This window comes from Leptonychotes weddellii, chromosome 12 (genome assembly GCF_054177405.1).
Source record: "Leptonychotes weddellii isolate Sample4059 chromosome 12, ASM5417740v2, whole genome shotgun sequence".
NCBI classification, from domain to species: Eukaryota; Metazoa; Chordata; class Mammalia; order Carnivora; family Phocidae; genus Leptonychotes; species Leptonychotes weddellii.
The window spans coordinates 15789923-15809461 of record NC_138380.1 but is presented as its reverse complement, the minus strand read 5'-3'; the positions used below and the strand labels follow the sequence as shown (position 1 = coordinate 15809461).

Genomic DNA, 19539 nt, shown 5'->3' with positions numbered 1-19539 from the left:
AAATATAAATGAATTATGCTTGTCCTTATATGTTAAACCAAACTTTAAAGAGCATACAAAATTCCTCCTACCAGAACTTGAAAGCAAGCTTTATTGTATCGGCATGCTGTACTTTTTAGGTGAGGCTCAGAAATAATTTCAATTTATAAACTAAAATTTGCAGGGAAAATGACGATTTTGTGAATAAATTCCTTCAGGTTTATGAAAAAAAATGTTATTCTACTTAAACAAAAAGAAATGACACTCAAATTTCTAGGATTATGATTATAAATCAGGACAGGCCAGTACTGCAGAGCAGATTTACTGGGGCACAAAATGTTAAGGATTTAATAGATTTGAAAGTAGAGATTAAACTAAGTGAAAAATCCTAAGAACGCAAATGAAAAAAAGTTCTGAGAACACAAGGAACTTGAAAAAGAGTAATAATAAAAAACAACCAAAATTTATTACTAATAGAAGCAGAAATGACATAAACAGGAAAAGAGAGGCCGTGAGGCTCAGCTAAATATGGCCTTGGCTTCCTGGACTCTGCCTTTATTTCGTGCTTTTTTCCCTCTCTTGAATGCTTTCCTGCTTTTTTCTAATTCATTTTTATTCACTCTTCCAAAAGTTTAAGTCTTTTCTCTTCCACTCAGATCATTCTAGAACAGTACTTGTGGCCTGAACCACACTCACTGGGCAGCAAACTGCTGTGACCCCACTATGGTTGCTGCTCACCCTTCTCACACCTCTCAACTCTATTGCTCTATTTCAAGGCCTGTAAGGGTGTATTTTGTATATCCTTCAGCATGTTGCTGTCTTAGAAACTTGATGTGCCTTAAGATATCTGCTGAATCAAAGATCCAACTTGAGAAGAGCTGAAAAATCACTTTCCCCTAAAAAGCCTGTTTAATTCATATTTGTATAATGCTATGAATCAAATCATTCTCTCCAAAGAGATGCAAATCTTTCTGAAAGCAGGAATCAGCTAGGTTTGGGGGGGCCAAAAGGCTTTTCTGCATGTCAACTGAGGGAAAAGAGCCACTATAATGATATGTTTTCAATAGTGTTTGAGATGCATGTACACTTTTAAAAATCCAATGCACCGAAATTAAATAAGGAATGCTTGGGAGATACTAAATGCTCTTCTGGTATGGACAAAGTCCTACGGGCATAAAGAAGAAAATGAGCTATTCTTCCATTCTGCATGCAGGTAAGTGGTGACTCGAGAAGCTGATATTGAAGAGGACATGGACATTCCATACAGAACAGAGAGCAGCAGATCTAAAATATAGTAGAAGTATTTCAAAATATAAGTAGATGTGTTTTGCACAATGTGTACCTTTTTCTTCTAGAATGTTCCTATAAGTCTGTTTTAGGGGAGAATCAGATCATCCAATGAGAACCAGGAAAACATCCAGCTGTTTGTTTTATGAAGGATCTAAGGAAGTAGAATCTATTTTTTTTAAATGGAAAAATACTTATGGAATGATGTCTATACATAAAGCTATATAGAGAGTGAGGAAAAAGTACACTTAAAAGTTAATGCAGGGGCGCCTGGGTGGCTCAGTCGTTAAGCGTCTGCCTTCGGCTCAGGTCATGGTCTCAGGGTCCTGGGATCGAGCCCCGCATCGGGCTCCCCGCTCAGCGGGAGGCCTGCCTCTCCCCCCTCCACTCCCCCTGCCTGTGCTCTTCTCTCAATGTGTCTCTCTCTGTCAAATAAATAAAATCTTTAAAAAAAAAAAAAAAAGTTAATGCAAAAGATAAATACATCTCAGAAGCATTACAGACTGGATTAGATGGAACCTGAACCAGAATATAGAAGCAACAGAGCTAAAGGACCAGAGAGGCAAAAATCAAATCTAAGAAATCTATAAAATCTGAAATTGGAAGCACAAAGGAAAGCATTCAAGTGAACACAAAACTGAGCACTATGAACAAAGCATTGTGAGGCAATCCAAAGACAATCAGGGGGGCTTATCATCCAGGGGAGCATATAGAAGTCACCAGAATATGGTTTCACCAAGACAAATGACAAAAGTACACAGACATGGGGGGCTGACAACCACCCTAACATCTCTGAGGTCTGAATCTGCTAGAAGAAGATAAACCTAATAAAACTGACTTCCTGACAGTCTCTCTTTCCCTGGAAACAAGGAGGGAAATGTATTCTGGACTTCTGACCAACAAAGAACTGGTTGGCTGTTGCGAACATAACAGAAGCCCTAAGAGTTTGTGACATCATTTTAGGATTTACAGAATCAAAAAATGGGAATAACTTAGACTGGTGCTCTTGGATAGCAGGCATCCTGGCTATTTCTGCAATTACCACAGTGCACTGCAAATACTTGTTTATGTGTAAGCTTTTGTCTACTAGACTATGAGCTCCTCTAGGAAAGGGGCATTGATTTAATGCTCTTCGTATATCATGAACAGTTCCCAAACCTGGACCTCAACAGGTATTTAATGTTTCCTAAACAAACAGCCCTGAACATCTGCTTCCAGATTTTTGGAGAAAGCAGGTTTCCACAAAACGTTAAAAAAAAAAAAAAGTATGGCTCAGGGTGGTCCCATGGTTGTAAGGGACAATGATTCATAGGCTGCAAGAATAAATGATTCTAACAAAGAAAAGAAACTGGGGAGAAATCTAAAGAAACCAGTTGTTACAGAGGTAGAATCACACAGAATTAGAATTGAAAAAAATGCTTAGGAAAAATGGATGGAGATAAAAAACCTACCTGTCTGTAATAAGAATGTCATGATCCTTGAGGACTAAAATCAGAACACGTAATGATCTGAAGCTTGTGGACAATGTTGAAGGCAAGAAAAAGCTAAGTTTGGAATAGGAGAAAATTAGGAAAAGCCCCTGTGCAGCCTGGTGTCATAATGCTAAGCCCCAAGAGAAGGCAGGGCTATGCAGTTCCATCTTCATTTTGCTTCTTTCCATCTTCTTTATGAAAAGAGCACAATCCTCAAACCAGAATGGACAGATTAAGCAATGCGGAGAAGAGAACTGTAAGTCAGTAAAGACGCAAAGACAATAAAAGAACATCCACTCAATTTAAATGAGTTTTAAATCTTTAGGTGCAAAATGAATTAATTCTATTCCAGGGAATTAATCCTCACAGATGTGATCACAAAACCACTGTTAAGATAAGTGCTGGAAAAGGAGAAAATGGCAGACTCTAGAAGCTACATGCTTATAATTAGTTCTTGGGAAAATCTGAAACAGATTAGGAGCTGGATGATTTCCTTAGAAATGAGTGACAGGTTTAGCAAGTCCTGCTGCTCTATTGCTTGCATTTGAGGGCATATTTCATGGAAAATAATATGCAGCATTTTGGCTAGAACCTTAGCTTCCTTCCAACTGAAGTGCACAGGAAGTTAAACTTTAATTCTCTAGTGGAATAGGTAGGTAGTCATGGAGGCAGCTTCTACTGACAACTGTTTTCCACTGGAAATGTCCTCTTTCTTTCTACCATGGTCCCTTTCCTTTCTTCTTCTGCTACCTGTACAAACTCAAGACTTTGAAACCAGCTACTTTCCCATCCCACTGACACATCAACTCCATAAAACAAACGGAATAGAGGGATCAATGAGAGCCAAAATGCATTTCTATAAAGAAGCAATCATATCAAAATAATTTATTCCTTGGATGGGCTTTCTAGGATATCCTAAGTATAATATATCTTGAGTTGAGCCGTTTCTGGTAAGTCTTCTAATGGTAATCTTTTGGGATAAGATGTAAAGTGTAGCATTGGATAACAGCAGTGTTTAGATGAGTTTTTACAAAACTTAAGGTACTGTGTGTCAGCCTGAAAGTTTCTGTGATACTATTCCATTTACAATTGCACCAAAACCAGTAAGATATCTAGGAATAAACCTACCCAAAGAGGTGAAAAATCTATACCCTGAAAACTATAAAACACTGATGAAAGAAACTGAAGATGACATAAAGAAATGGAAAGATATTCCATGCTCATGACTAGAAGAACAAATATTGTTAAAATGTCTACACTACCCAAAGCAATCTACACATTTAATGTGATTCCTATCAAAATACCAACAGCATTTTTCACAGAGCTAGAACAAACAATTCTAAAATTTGTCTGGAACCACAAAAAAACCCAAATAGCCAAAGCAATCTTGAAAAGCAAAGGTGGAGGCATCACAATTCCGACTTCAAGTTATATTACAAAGCTATAGTAATCAAAACAGCATGGTACTGGCACAAAAATGGACACATAAATCAATGAAACAGAATAGAAAACCCAGAAGTGAACCCACAATTATATGGTCAATTAATCTTTGACAAAGCTGGAACGAATTTCCAGTGGAAAAAGTGTGTTCAATAAATGGTGTTGGGAAAACTGGACAGCAACATACAAAAGAATGAAACTGGACCATATTCTTATACCAAACACAAAAATAAATTCAAAATGGATTAAAGACCTATGAAACCTAAACCCACAAAAATCCTAGAAGAGAGCACAGGCAGTAACTTCTTTGATATCGGCCATAGCAACTTCCTTCTAGATATGTCTCCTGAGGCAAGGGAAACAAAAGCAAAAATAAACTATTGGGACTACATCAAAATAAAAAGCTTCTGCACAGTGAAGGAAAGGATCAACAAAACAAAAAGGCAACCTACAGAATGGGAGAAGATATTTGCAAGTGACATATCTGATAAAGGGTTACTATCCAAAATACATAAGGAACTTATAAAAACTCAACAACCAAAAAACAAATAATCCAATTAAAAAATGGACAGAAGACATGAATAGACATTTTTCCAAAGAAGCCATACAGATGGCCAACAGACACATGAAAAGATGCTCAACCTCACTCATCATCAGGGAAATGCAAATCAAAACCACAATCAGATACCACCTCACACCTGTCAGAATGGCTAAAATAAAAAACACAAGAAACAACAGGTGTTGGCGAGGAGGTGGAGGAAAAGGAACCTTCTTGCACTGTTGGGGGAATGCAAACTGGTACAACCACTGTGGAAAACAGTATCAAGATTCCTCAAAAAGTTAAAAATAGAACTACCCTATGATCTAGCAATAGCACTGCTGGGTATTTACCCAAAGTTACAAAAACACCAATTCAAAGGGATACATGCACCTCTATGTTTATAGCAGCATTACCTACAATAGCCAAGATACGGAAGCAGACCAAGTGTACACTGACTGATGATTGGATAAAGAAGATGTGGTATAAATATACAATGGAATATTACCCAGTCATAAAAAAGAATGAAATCCTGCCATTTGCAAAATGAAGCTAGAGTATTATGCTAAGTGAAATAAGTCAAAGACAAATACCATACGATTTCACTCATCTGTGGAATTTAAGAAACAAAACAAATGAGCAGAAGGGAAAAAGAGAGAGAGACAAACCAAGAAACAGACTCTTAACTATGGGGAACACACTGATGGTTACCAGAAGGGAGATGGACAGGGGAGATGGGTTGAATGGGTGATGGGGACTAAGGAGTGCACTTGTGGTGAGCACAGGGTGATGTATGGAAGTGTTCAATCACTGTATTGTACACCTGAAATAAATATTACACTGTATGTTCAGTGGAATTTAAATAAAATTTAAAAAACAGTAAGTTTCTGTGATACTGCTTCCCTTATCTTTGACTCCATACTTTTTATCAAGCTCAGCAAAACCCACAAAGTTAATTTAAATACGCAAATGGAAGCCAATTCAGGAGATGACAGAATCAGTAATTAAAATTACAGCTATTCAATTAAAAATCACTGAATTCTTCACATAAATGTTAATGTTACCAATAGCATTTATCTATCTCTTTAAAATCATAGTTCTTTCATAAGACGAACTTGTAAGATGGTGATACACAAACGGTATACTCTAACCTCATCAAATCGAAGCACAAAATTTAAGAGGTATATACATTCAGATTTTTAAAAATGTATTAGGAAAGTACAGTATGAAAGAGATCTAACTAACCAGTCACATGTACGAAAAAAGGGTCTAGTGGTTTTACTCAATAGCTTATATCTAATATGACAAATGGGTAATGGAATTTCTAAAATGGTAACATTAAGACTATGTATGTAAATAGATGTGCAATGTTTACATTAGCAATTGTAGGACAATGGGCAAACTGCAAGTGAAAACCACTCTGAGCCTCAGGTTCCTCACTTACGAAATGGGGGTAATACCTACGCCCACAGGACATTTTTAAAAAAGGACTCTGTAAACTGTAAAGGAATATACAAATATACAGAATAAGAACAGTTTTAATGAAAAAATAGATCTATTATCTGAACACATCAGGATTATTAAAGTGTGATTTTCTTATATTTTAAGAAAAGCATTCCTTGTCCAATCAAAATACATGTAGAGGAGAACTAGACTACAGGGAGAACTAGAATCCATGCTAAGTGTAAAATGGTTGGAAGGCCTAAGAATGCTTCATCTACCTCTAGAAGTTACCAGACAAGTGGTAACCTGCCTTCACATATTTGACAAGAAGTATAAATGGGAAATAGATTTTGGTTTCACCAAAAGAAAAAGTTCTTAAGAATTATTAGTTGCCTTTAAAAGACTTTCTAAATTGTGCGTATGTGCCTGTTTTAGGGGAAGATGTACACACATTCACACACACATGTATATTCACTTATGTATTTACGTATTTATTTATGGGTATCACAAATGAGAAACTGGAAGTTAGAAAAAAGTGTTATTAGGTGACATTCTAAAAACTGTGAGAGTGCTTTGTGGGGATGGTGTTGAAGAAATAAGTAAACGGCAAGAGCCGAGGTTTCCAGAGTTCAGAGATAAAGAAGACAGAAGAAAAGGTTTGATCATGGAGTGGAATCGACAATGAATGCCACAGTACAACCAAGAGGTAAGTTGTAACTCATGTGCAAACGAATCTGAGTAAATGCTTCCAAAGTCTAGATGTAACACAAAGCACACCAGGTTCTGGAGGCCTCCAGAAGTAATCAGACACCAATATCACTCTCTCAACCATTAGCTTTCACTCAACATTTTCTGAATGTCTACTCTGTATCTTCTTTCCTAAAAGTGATGCTGTTCTGCTTGTTGTTTTTTCTTTAGTGGTTCACTAGAGGCTGGCCATTGTGAACAAAGTCAGTGATAGCTTTTGATTGTTCAGTGCCGATAAAACGCTTTTATGGGGGTACACGTTCCTCTTCGGGCTTGTTTTCATAACCAAAGTATTTTGCTACCTGTGCAGCAAATCCCCACATGGTTATGTGTCTACTGAAATTCCTAAGATTTCTGATGTTCATAATTTTCTAAATTAAAAGATTTCCAAATTTTCTAAGTTATTAAAAACACCAAACCCAGTTTTTTACTCCCTTTAATTACACAGCTTACTTTTATTTTGACAGTGAAGATCAGTCTCATCTTTTCCTGAAAGATGGCTCCTATCTTATCTTATGGATTTAAATCAAAGTCAGAAAAATTCCCAAAAAAAGACTAAAATTATCCATGTTCTGAAACACGATTTTAATTGACAAATTCTTCATAACCCAGCTCTGAGCTTCATTCTTAGAAAGTATCATTTCAGACATCAAAACAGTAATTTGCTTTATTTCTTAATTTCAGAAAAAAATTTCAGGAAATGAAATAGCTTTCTCATTATTTTATACTAAAAACTAAATCAAACAGATATGCATAGAGTCATGGTGATGTATATGGTAGTAAACATTTCCAACCCAACAGACCAAGCAAGCACACATCTTTAAGAGTTCTTTCTCATTGTACTAGTTACAAACCAAGAGATATTTGTTAACGTTTGGGATTCTTTTACAAATAAATGTTTGATTTTCAAAACAAGCATATATATTGTTAAATTTAGCTATTTTAGCTATATGAAATGTCTGATTAAAAAAAATAAAAGACTATTTTGCTGTTTCTTCCTCTATACTATTTATACACATACTAGGGGAAATAAAAAACTTTTGTGCTTCCATTTCTCAAGTGATGTCTCAATTTAAAAAGAATTAGTCCTAGTAAGAATGCATCCTTTGCAGACCTACAAAAGATAATACTCCTGTGGAGATTAGCATTTCAAAAAAAACCCTGATGAATTCAAAGGCTTAAATGCTCACCACCAGTCCACTAAGGGGCCTTAGTTTAAAAATCATTTAAAATATACATTTATTTAAGTGTTCATCCTTAGCTATGATTTATGATAGTTGGATCTGAAAAAGATTGCCAAAGATAGTCTTGACAGAACCAATTCTTAATCAATGTTGAGCCCTACTGTGAAGGAAGGCAGGAAGGAAAGAAGGAAAGAAGACCAAGTGAATACATTCTCAAGCTCAAATCAGAAACAACAATTCTTATTTCACCATATCCTGGAGCTTTATACTGAACTAGAACTACCATTTCAGTGAAAAAAAAAAATTTAATTCTATTAAAAATTACACATATTTGTAAAACACTGAATTTTAGTCATATTGTCTGGAAGTATTAAATGATTTTTAAAAGAGCTAAATAACTCAGAAGTTGGGGAAAGTGGGTAATACCAGTCTTACAATGTCAAAAATCTCTATCAATTCAACATTTAACAGTTGCAGTGATTGTTAATCTACTCCAAAACTCAGACTATGCTTACTGTTTAAATGTGCTGTTTTAAGAGAGAAAAAGAAAAAAAAAAAAAAAAAGATCACTTAAAACTAAATGCCAGTTTGGAAATAAGCTGAAAGATGGTAGACTGGTTCCTGGGGAGGTAACTGGGAGATGAATGATCATAGAGACTCGAATAAGCACTCAGCAGCCTGAGAGGGAGAGCCTTCTCCTTTGAAAAGGGAAAATTCGGGCCTGTCGGGGATGTTGTAGGGTAATCATACAGGGAGTGCACATTAAGATCTAGTAGAGAACTCCCTCTCTAATTGTGAAAAGTTATACGGGGAAAGAGGATTTTCTTCTTTATCCAAAGAAAGAAAAAAGCCAAATACAGAAGTGAACACAAGGTGTTAATATAAGACTCATGGTGGTCAAGAATTAAAACCTAAAAGTGTGTTATAAAACAAAGGTTGCAGGGATGTATGTATGTATTTGGAGATTATGAGATCTTTGCTTATTTTACTAATCGGCTTCATTCCAATCAAGTATCACTTAAAATACAGGTGAGGTCTTGGAAGTTTACACGTAACAGCACTGACTGTGCCAAAACTCAAGATATGTTATATCTATCTGGGTCTGCGGAAGGCCACAGCTACTTTAATTAATGAACGGTTTAGAAGTAAAAAGAAACATCTGATAGCAAATCTTACCCTAAATTGGGACTTAGGGCGGATGCCTGTTAGGGCATATATATCAGTAATCCATATTTATAAGTTTTAATTAGAACTCATTTTTTAACATAAGTGAAACAATGGTATGTAGCCCAACATTCTGCTTAAAGCCAATGACATACTTCCTACTTTGGTTGATGAATTCATAACCCTGGGCCTCCTTTACCTTTAGCTGGATACTCAATTTATAGATGTAATACAGGAAAAAATAAACAGGGTATCGGTCTTCTTACAAATGCCAACATAGAAAATGACAACACTTAAAAAACAACCCAGTAATGTTCCAGATCACTATATTCTGCTCCGTAGACACATGATTTCAGTATGCAAGACTGATAACAGAGTGTAAATGTTAGCACAGTCCTTGGGATAAGATCTCACCATATAAGGAAACAGCACTAGGCTACAAAAGTTGATTGCAGTCAGCTTTCCTGCATTTCTTCTTGGAGATGGTGATGGTATTATCATCTTTAAGTCCTTGTGGAGCTTTCCCTCTGTTTCATTATGCTGAAAACAACAACCTCCTTGATTGAAACATTATCAGCAGATATGCTATTGTTTTACATGGTGTAGCATATAGCAGTTCTTCAAGATGAGTCTGAGATGACAGCTTTAGTGTGAGTGTAGTACATCTTGGTGCCATTACTATAAGTTTTTTTTTTTCATTCTGTAATATTAGAGATGTCACCAGTCTAGTGATCATGCATGCTGCTCCTTAAATGCTCTTTGGTACTGCAGAAAAATCCTGGGTAAATTTAATTCCACCTCTGTTTTAATCTTTATTTTAGTTCTGACATTGGTAATTAGTTTAAGTCTACATTACGAGTACCTGCTAGGTTACACCCCCCTCCACCGTCACTAATGTTACTCCAAGATCACTGGGTCACATTTAAAACCAGTTTCCACAACTTACAGGATCTGTGATAACAGTCGTCAGTAGATGGACACTTTGAAAGCCTTCGATTCATTATTTGCACTGACATTCACAGTTGAAAGCCCTTGACTTGCAAGAACTACTATAATAATCAAACTGTAAGACACAACAAAGTTTACAGAAGAGATATATTCTGAATCTTGAAGTTTTCTTCTCCTTGAGTTACATGTATGAAGGCAAATTCAGATGGTGAGGGCTAAGAGAACTTTAAATTGTTGTTAGAATGTGATTATGGGCAAATCACAATCCTTCTGAGCCTTGTTTATTATTATCATTATTATTACTTGGTCTTTAAAGGGCAGATTGTTAAAGAGTATGTCCAGATTTCAAAGCTCTGAAATTTATTCTAATTGAAGTTTTCTTATTATCCTTTCCTCAGGTTTTCCCAAACATGGGACGGGTATGCTTACTAGTGAGACTGAAATCTGGTGATAAAAAGCTATGAAAATATTTGTTCAGATAAAATATGGCCAGGGGTGAGAAAGGCATCAGTATTATAGCCTTGCTGTGTTTAAATAGGGTCTTTATTTCTTTAAAAAAATTTTAGAAACAGACTATAAATGCATCATTTATCCTGAACATATGAATTAAGCAGAACATAGCAGGAATAAATACATGAAACATCACAAAAAAATGGCCAGAGGCTTTTTCCTCTGCTACATTCACTAAGTGCAGAATTTAAATGGAAATTATTAAGTATAAACAACACACGTGCACACACACACATTCACCCTCACACCCACAGAGAGCGCTGCACTTATAGTATACCTCTGCTAAGCAAACCTTTTCTTACATGATGCTAATCAAATGTCACAAAGACAGAAATTATTATTATTGCTATTTCAAAACTATTCACATGGTTGTTTCAAACATTTTTACCTGCTCAGGAATACATGTATCCTAAAGCTTTTTTACCTATAGCTCCTTGCCTTCCTCCCTTTTATAAAGGGCGGTATATAAAAGTTGCTTCACCCACAATCTTAAGTGGTATTGTTGTGAAGAAGTATGGAATATCTGAAGGTTTAATATTTGCCTTTCAACCTACAGGGTAAAACACCGAGTCCAGGTGCACACAGCCCCAACAAAGGATAAGCCAAAATTCTCACAGCTGGAGTGGGTTATTTATTTTGCTCTTGTAACAGTGATATAATTAAAGAACAGTACTAGACCACTGGATTGTACACTTTAGTTATTTGTATGTTGTGTGAATTTCACTTCTATTTAACAAAAAAAGGTACTGGGTGCTTTAGAAGCTTTATACATTTTATGGGCGGGGGTGGGGGGAAGCTTTTGTAGTGTTGCTTTGTAATGGAGCACAATAGTGGGTCTGAGTACCAAACAGGAGCTGAACAACAAAACTGTTGTAAGCACGGTACCTTCCTGGGTCAGTTGGGAGCTTCCAGGAACCCTTAGAATAATCGCACATGTGAAGTGGACTAAGAAAAAAGTAAAGTCAATAGCTGCCGTAGGAAGCATGGTCTGAAGGAACCTGGAGAGAATGGATTGGTTCTTTCAGTACAACAATTTCCATCTGTTTCATGGAACTTCTAGGTACTTCAATTCAATTCTCAAGCAACTTAGATTGCTTAGGCTTTCCTTCAGTTCGAGGTACCTAACAGGTATAAACTAGATTTTTGTGTAACTCAAACCCAGGGTAGACTCTCTGAAACGTTATAGAACAGAATAGATTCTCTTAATGAATCTTGAATTCTCAAGAGTGATTCTTTGGAAAAAGCTCCTGACTAAGGAAGCTGGTATTAAAGGCTGCTACGCCCAGCAATATATGGCAGCAAATCACAGGGCAGAAAGGAGATCGAAGGAGCAGTGGCTTCTCGATCCATCAGCATGGTTTCACAAACAGTATTCTTGAGCAATGACTTGTACTTTGAAGTATTATCGCTTTTAAATGTCATAGTTGATACATCAGCTGAGATATATGGATCAAGTCCAGTGAGTTTAAAAAATACGTTAATGTCAGTAAATTAAAAATGCTTCCAAACTAGGCATATTTGCTATTAACTGAATAAAGAAAAAAAAATGTAGATCTCCATCCCTGTTTCACTTTATCTTCAGCAATTTTCCCTAGAGGTCACATCTAAGTATATAAAATGTAAGAATAGATTAGTTCAATAACTTGTAGGTTTATATGTATCTATTCACATGGCACATTCTCTTTAGGGACAAACTGTTAAAATATTTTTATAACCTGTTGTAATAAAATTCTGAATTTCTCTCTCTCCTACTCTTCACCAATCTACTACTTTTAATTCCAATGTGCTATATAAATAAAGCAGAATGACCCAGTACAACTAAGTAAGAAGAGTTGGTTCTTTTCAATTTGTATGTGTGCTTGGGAGAAACTAGCTCATATTTGTAATATGGGCTCTTCAACTACCAGACCTACTGCCTCTAAACCTTCCACATCATAAATAACATGTTCACCGTCCCTCACACTCACTGGGCTTACCTACACCTGTCCAGTTTCATCCCTGGTTCTTCCCAAGCCTTCCCCTGCATTGTGCTTCCTGTGCTGAGGAAGGAATGTTTATCCCACGGGGGAAGTTTTCCTTTGGGTCATCAACTTAAAAAACCTGACCCAGGATTCCCCAAGCAGTATCATGCTTTCTACAATTCTCTTTCATGCAGTCTGCTTTCTTACTCTCAAGAAATGGCTGAAAGGTAAGTGAGTAGAGAAGTTTATTAAAGCTAACTGCCTTTCCAACCCCCAGCTCTGATGTTAGACACTTATATACCATCCTTTCTCTGGTTCTCACTCATCATTCAGCACTGAACCGTCATCATGCTGACCACAGTCTCCTAATCTGTCATTCCCTTAACAACACTATACCTGTTCTTTGACTTCACCAAAACCTAAAGTCACTGACCTCCCTTCAACACACTCACACCATTGGTTCTTTCCTGCCTTAGTGGACTCTTCTTGACCACAAGATTAGGTATTTCAATGTTGTCTTCTTGAATATCTTCGTATCCCTTTCTTTTTCACCTTCTAACCAAACTCTCAATATTTGCTTTGTCTATCTTTGATGCTTTGTTCAGAACCAGAGAAACACATACAAAACCATACATATTTGGATTCTGAAAGTTTTTAATTTGATCTTTATCTTTACCCAGCAATTCTTGAATTTCTTTCTGATGTACTTCTAGGCTTATTCTCACAGGTTTATTTAATCACCTTTCTTTACTGAGTCCCAACTCCACTCTTCACCCCCATTCTCACACAATATGCATTTGATAATAACTGATATGAGTCCCTTCCTGTGTTCTCATTTTCTCTAATCTCTCCTTCTCTTTCCTAGATTTTCTGGCTGTCCTTACAAAGAACAATGCCCTCTTCTCTAAAGCTAAGTCCATAACCTCATCTCAGGAGCTTATCTCCTCCCAGCACTAGAGAAATCTGCTACCCTACTGGATTAGTCTGCCTTCTCTTTAGCACTGTCCATGTCTTCTTTTCAAATAGCTCTATATGTTCTGCTTTTAAATATTTAAATATCCACCTTACCTTAAAGCAATGCATTCTAAGATCTACCACCCTTCTGGTAAGCATCTTGTCTTTCTCTTTCCCTTAAGGGCCAAATGTCTTAAGTAAGTAATCAATGGTTGCTGCATCCATATCCTTGACTTTTCCTCTGAATCCTAGGAATCTGGTTTCTATCTGTACCTTTATGAAAGTTACATTTTTAAAGTTCACCAGACACCTAGGCCTTTTCTTAGATCTCATGTTTTCTGGCTTCTAATTCATAATTTCTTCTCCGTTCCTACTATTACTGTTCTAATCCAGGCCATCTTATTTCTACCGCCCAGCAATATACATACTGAAAACTGTTTTCTAAGTAGTCCTAATTTCAAGCAAACACACCACCAAATTAATCTTTTTAAAATGCTACAATCAAGTTACATCTTCAGCAAAGAACCTAGAGTTCTCTATCACTGACCACATCCATTATCAAGACTAAACTATCCTTCCCAGTTTTTAAGGCTTTTGCACACTAATTCCACCTTTCTGTATGACCTGTATACTCCACCTTTCTGTATGACCTATATACCTCAAACGAGTCCATCTTCTTACTGTCCTTCTCTCCTAATCACTAGAGACCACTGCAATCTCTGGCTCTGGTTCTTTGTTCAGTCTGTTCCCTTTATTGTATTTCCCCCTTGTACCATTTAAATTTCAGCCATCCTTCCAAAAAGCCCCAGACTTTATGAAGCCTCTCCCTGACCCAGCTTACATTAGCTTTCTTAATTCCCATTTTCACTTTTTTATCAGCATAGTGTTTGATTAGTTCGCTAAACATTTCATGTGTAAATACCTGCATATATTACTGCCATTTACTCGGCACAAGGAGACAATACAGTAGGTACTCATTCAGATAAAAAAGGTTGAGAGGAGAAAGATATAGCACTAAGGGCAGAAAGACTAGCTTGACACTGGATAACTGACCTTTGGTCCATATTTTATAGAAAAAGACATATATATCATTGTTTTGGGTTATCACCTCTTTATAAGATAATCTTTTAAAAACGTTATTGTGTTTTTAATTGTATGATATCCATCTCTTAAAGCCAATTAAGCAAATTTGGGAAAACTTCAAGATCAAATAAACAAAAATCTAAAACCTTATAACTCAACAGGATAAAACATCCCCCAGTTCTTAATGTATGCACAAATAACACAATGGTTGTCATTTTGTAAGATTTCTATGCACCTGCAATTCATTCCTTTTTCTTGGCTTTCTGAAGCAATGCCTCTGTGGGAGTAGTTCCCTTACGGACCTGTGTCACAGCAGAAGCTCTGGCAATCCTGAAGGTGCTTGAAACACCGTACAAATAGGAGCAATGTCAGTAAAAAATGTGCACAGACAATGCATTAAAGTGTTTTCTTGGAAAGAACACATATATAGAAAGCTCTATTTAACACCCAGAACACTAAGAGAGACATGAGCATACACACGCGACTAAGATACTTAAGTCAGAATCGTGAATGTATGTCTTCCCTATTAAGATTTTTTTTCACTCCCTCCAAATTATCATATATTTCAAAATTTCGGGTATTAATATTTAATACCCTATGTTAGTGCCACTGTCAGAGCGATGAATAATAAAATGAGTCTAGACCACTATGGAGGTACTTGTTAAAATATATTAAGTGCTGACCCTACAGAAACAATTTGAAATAAAACTGTCATGAGACTGTTATCCTTGATGATAGGATCTATGCTTTATTCAACCCTCAAGACCTAACTAAAGGTCACTATACAGAATAGGCACTCAAATATTTGACTAATATTTCGTTGTAATAAGGGGAGAGTATATAAAAGCACCACCTGGAAAAACAAAATGTGACAGTAGAATGAAAAGGAAAATATTATTAACCAGAAAATATTTTCTAATGGAATCTTTAAGAAAATAAAAAGAGGCACTTGACATTCATCAGGTCTCTATTTCCTACAGTGGCACTAAAGCCATTTCAGGGTAGCAGTTCTTAACTTCTCTTCCAGGGGTGGGAGGTGGAGTGGGGTGTCACCAAGCCCTTCATAAATTTAATAACTACTGATTTTCTCCCCAGAAAAAAGCAGACAGCTATACATACCTACAAACTCGTAACTTCGCTAGTACATCCAAAGGGTTCTGAACTCTGGCATTTACAATTAGGATGTAAAAGCATAAAAAGCTTCCCTTGTGCGTGACACATTCATCATGCAGGAATTTAACAAAAACTAATCTGAAGCTTTTTAGAATTTTTCATTCTTTACCATCATTAGGCTTCACCAACTTACTTGCTATGTGAAGCAGTACTTTCTTTTATGTGTTGTGTAATTTCTTCTGTACTTTAATATAATTAATTACCACTATGATTTCAAGACTTCACTTTTTAAAAAAAACACTCTATATGAAATATTAGGTAAGCAAAATGGTGAGGCTTATTATTCTAGGCTCAAAATTACGAAGTTAAAGGATAATCTTTAGCTTTTATGTGAAAATAATTAAGTTGAAGCCTAAGTGCCCAAGACGCATTTTCCTGATGTATGGTGTGTGTCAAAAGTGTGAAGGATGGAGAAGCAGGCAGGGAGAGAGTTTTGGATTCTAGCAAGTCTAGACAAACTACCTGACAGTTTTTTTGGCCTTGGCTAGGAAGGAGAAAGGAGACAGAAAGCAACCACAGGAAAGAAGCCTTGTATAACAGGTGTATCTCTCTCTCAACACAGAGAAGTAAAGTAAATGGGAGGAACCATTTGTCTTGGTAAAAAGATCCAGGTGATGAAAGGCTTGCACTGATGGCTGGAGAAAGCTATGTACTAGTAAGCTTCATTACGGGAAGCCCAAAGCCTAGGAACCTTAGCACCACAGGAGACATTAAGTGGATGTCTTAGCCTCTTACAGCAAAAATGTAACCATAATTAACCTATGATAAAAGGTTTCTGTCTAATAAGTCTACAGTATTTTACTTGTATTTTCTAAATTTCTTGTAATGCTGCCCTACAGTCACTTTTGAATAGAAATTAGAGATTGTCACTTATGCAGAATCTTACAAAAATAATTTAAATGGCTAGTTAGCTGTTTCTACACACCTCAGTTAACCAAATCAAAGGGTATCTAAGAATAGATTTTAGTTTACCCACTATACCTGAGGACAAAGCCATTTCATTTGCTGTATTATAGCTAACAGATAATAACCAGACTTCATATAGAGAGGTAACCTCGAAAACTCCAACATGATATTAAGTAACACTAATAATGTGTTTTTAAATAATTATTATTATTTTAAAATCCTTAGGCTTTCTTTCTTGGTATTCACGTTACTCTTTTAATATTTTTAACAAATAAAGGCATATCTTTTATCACAACTGTTTCTTGAAAACGTAAAGAGAAGAGCTGACTTTCCCCGTTCTTCCCAGATGCTTAATTTAGGCAGAATATGGTCATGTTTTCTCAATCAGCTTTTGTCCACTGCTCAGAATTGAATTCAGTTTTTTTTCTTTCATTATCAGCTTTAAAACTATTTCAAAAAATTGTGTATTATCCAAAAACATCACTTCATATTATGTCCTAATAAAGTACTTCACTATCCTCTGTGATCAAAATTATCTACGACATCTTACATGGCCTAATTTTAGAGGATCCCCAATCTCTTCTCCTCCACCTTAGTCTCATTCTGGCCAGGTACTTGTAATATAGCTTTATTATCACATTTCATTATTAAACAACGAAGTTTCCAAACAGATATCTCACAGAACTACTGTTTGTTCAATAAAAATGTTACACTACTATGGTTGCTTCTCACATACAATGTTTACCCCATATTCAAGTTTCTGATGAATCAACTGTAAGTTGAAATTCTGTTTCTGAGGCATTTCCTGGTATACTAGGCAGTGCATTAGAAAAGAGATATTGCATTTAGTCTATAATAATTAACCTTCTATATATAATTAACAACCATTCAAAAAGAAAGTGCAAATGTGCAAATGAGAGACAACAAAAACAGTTTCTAAACATGTAATGCATTAATATAGGCTATAAATCCATACAACTAAAAATAATTGCTGACAACATCCTTCTGAGCATTAAACAACACCACCAATTTTGTTTTATATGTTTTCTTTCTTCTCAAGTATTCAAAGAAATGCAATAGACATTATCTTAATTTTCAATTTTTTCATGAGTATATTAGGATATTACCATTTTTTTTTCACAAATCAGAAAACAAGGAACTACCATTATCTTTGCATAATTTCAATTATAGAGCCAAAATAAGAACAATTCTAGCTAATCTCATCTGGGATCTTAATTAGTACTACAAGTTTATTTGTGTGAGTTAAAAATAGTATCACTCATGAGAAACAATGCCAAAATTATTATGCTAATAAATCGTGTTAAAGGCCTAATGAAGAAATACTTTAGCAACTATGAGGTAACACACTAGTTGTAGGCATGAGGAACGTTTATATTGGCTCTTTTGGGTGTATACATTAAATGCGAAATCAGAAAGGAATCATGCAAAAATCCGGTTGCCCATGCAAGCACCCCAGAGTCTAATCCTCTCCTCTCAGTTCTGTTGTCAGGCCACAGTAGTGTGGAGACTTGTAGGCTGCTGTCCTTGTTGTAATGAATGGGAAGAGGCTGACAGTGGCATGGTCGAAACCTTCACCTCTTCTTCCCCTGTGGAAAAGTCAGTCATGGTCTAGTTATGGGTGACTAGATTTGTTAACAGTCCCTTTAAAAATGATTTCAATATTTGGAATACTGATACATATATAAAATACATGCTTAATGGCTGGAATCTGGGTGTGAAACAAGACATGAATTTTAAAATATAAACTTATCAAGTACCTAGAAAGTAGTTACACTATAAACACACCCTTCAATTTAATACTATGTCAGATATAAGAACAAATATAATAGATTTAGGATTATAAATAGACAAAAAGGAAAAAAAAAAAAAAAGACCAGGAAAGCCATTCTTTTCCAAGCCAATTGGACCCCTTTTAAATTCAGATACTCCTAACAGTATTTTGTGAAAAAAATTAAAAATAAGTTCACAGATGTGAAAACATGTTTTTAAAAGGAAAAATGACAAATCCATGTTTTAGAGGTAGAAATTATGTTTATAAAAAATAAACAAAAAGATATAAATATTAATTCAGCAAATTATCATATAGCATCTGAAAATTCACTGTGTACTTCTGAAGGAATTAGAAAAGAACAAAATGCTAACAATACAACGATCCAATTGACTGAAAGCGAGATGACTACTTCTAGGTCAGAGAACTATACACAAAATGAGATCAGTTCTCCTAATTATAATTGATAATTACTGGACTGCAAGTGACTTGTTTCACACATGACTCAAAATCCAATCAAGTCACTGTTAAAATAGCTAATTCAGTAATAAAATTTAAAGAAAAATGTCCTCTCACAAGTAAAATTTGAATAAACAAAAACATGAAAAAAATCCAATCCTAAACAGTTTCAAGTATTTCTCTAAGTATATCTTAAAACAACAATGCTTACAGACTGAGACTTACTATTTTTTGTTTTCCAAACAATTTTTAGCATTATGGAATAAAAACATCTTGGCAGAGAGTTCTTTGAAAAACAAATCTGCAAAATTACATTTGGAAATACTTAAATGACAAATTTAACTGACAACATGAAGAAAGACTCAGCCTTTAGAACAGGTTATTTCATAATTTTTCAGTAAATTGGCCAAGATTCTATAAACTCCAAGTACACAGCAAGGAGGCTGTGCAGAGGAAATCTTAGAGTTCTTGGTGAGAACATGGTACTAATAAGGACCACACA

The 19539-nt window shown here is 35.6% G+C and overlaps 1 protein-coding gene across 7 annotated transcripts in view; it reads right to left on the bottom strand.

The window, feature by feature from the left end:
• CNOT4 (CCR4-NOT transcription complex subunit 4) overlaps positions 1 to 19539 on the bottom strand; it is a 145752-nt gene that overhangs the window by 9566 nt on the left and 116647 nt on the right. For 2 of the 7 annotated variants that reach the window (XM_081800046.1, XM_081800047.1), the window contains exon 11: positions 4781 to 18396. The exons of the other annotated variants lie outside the window; for them this stretch is intronic. In XM_081800046.1, coding sequence (XP_081656172.1) covers positions 18296 to 18396 — 101 coding nt within the window. In that variant the 3' untranslated portion in view covers positions 4781 to 18295. Of the gene's footprint in view, positions 1 to 4780; positions 18397 to 19539 lie in introns of those variants that run through there. 7 annotated transcript variants of the gene reach the window in all.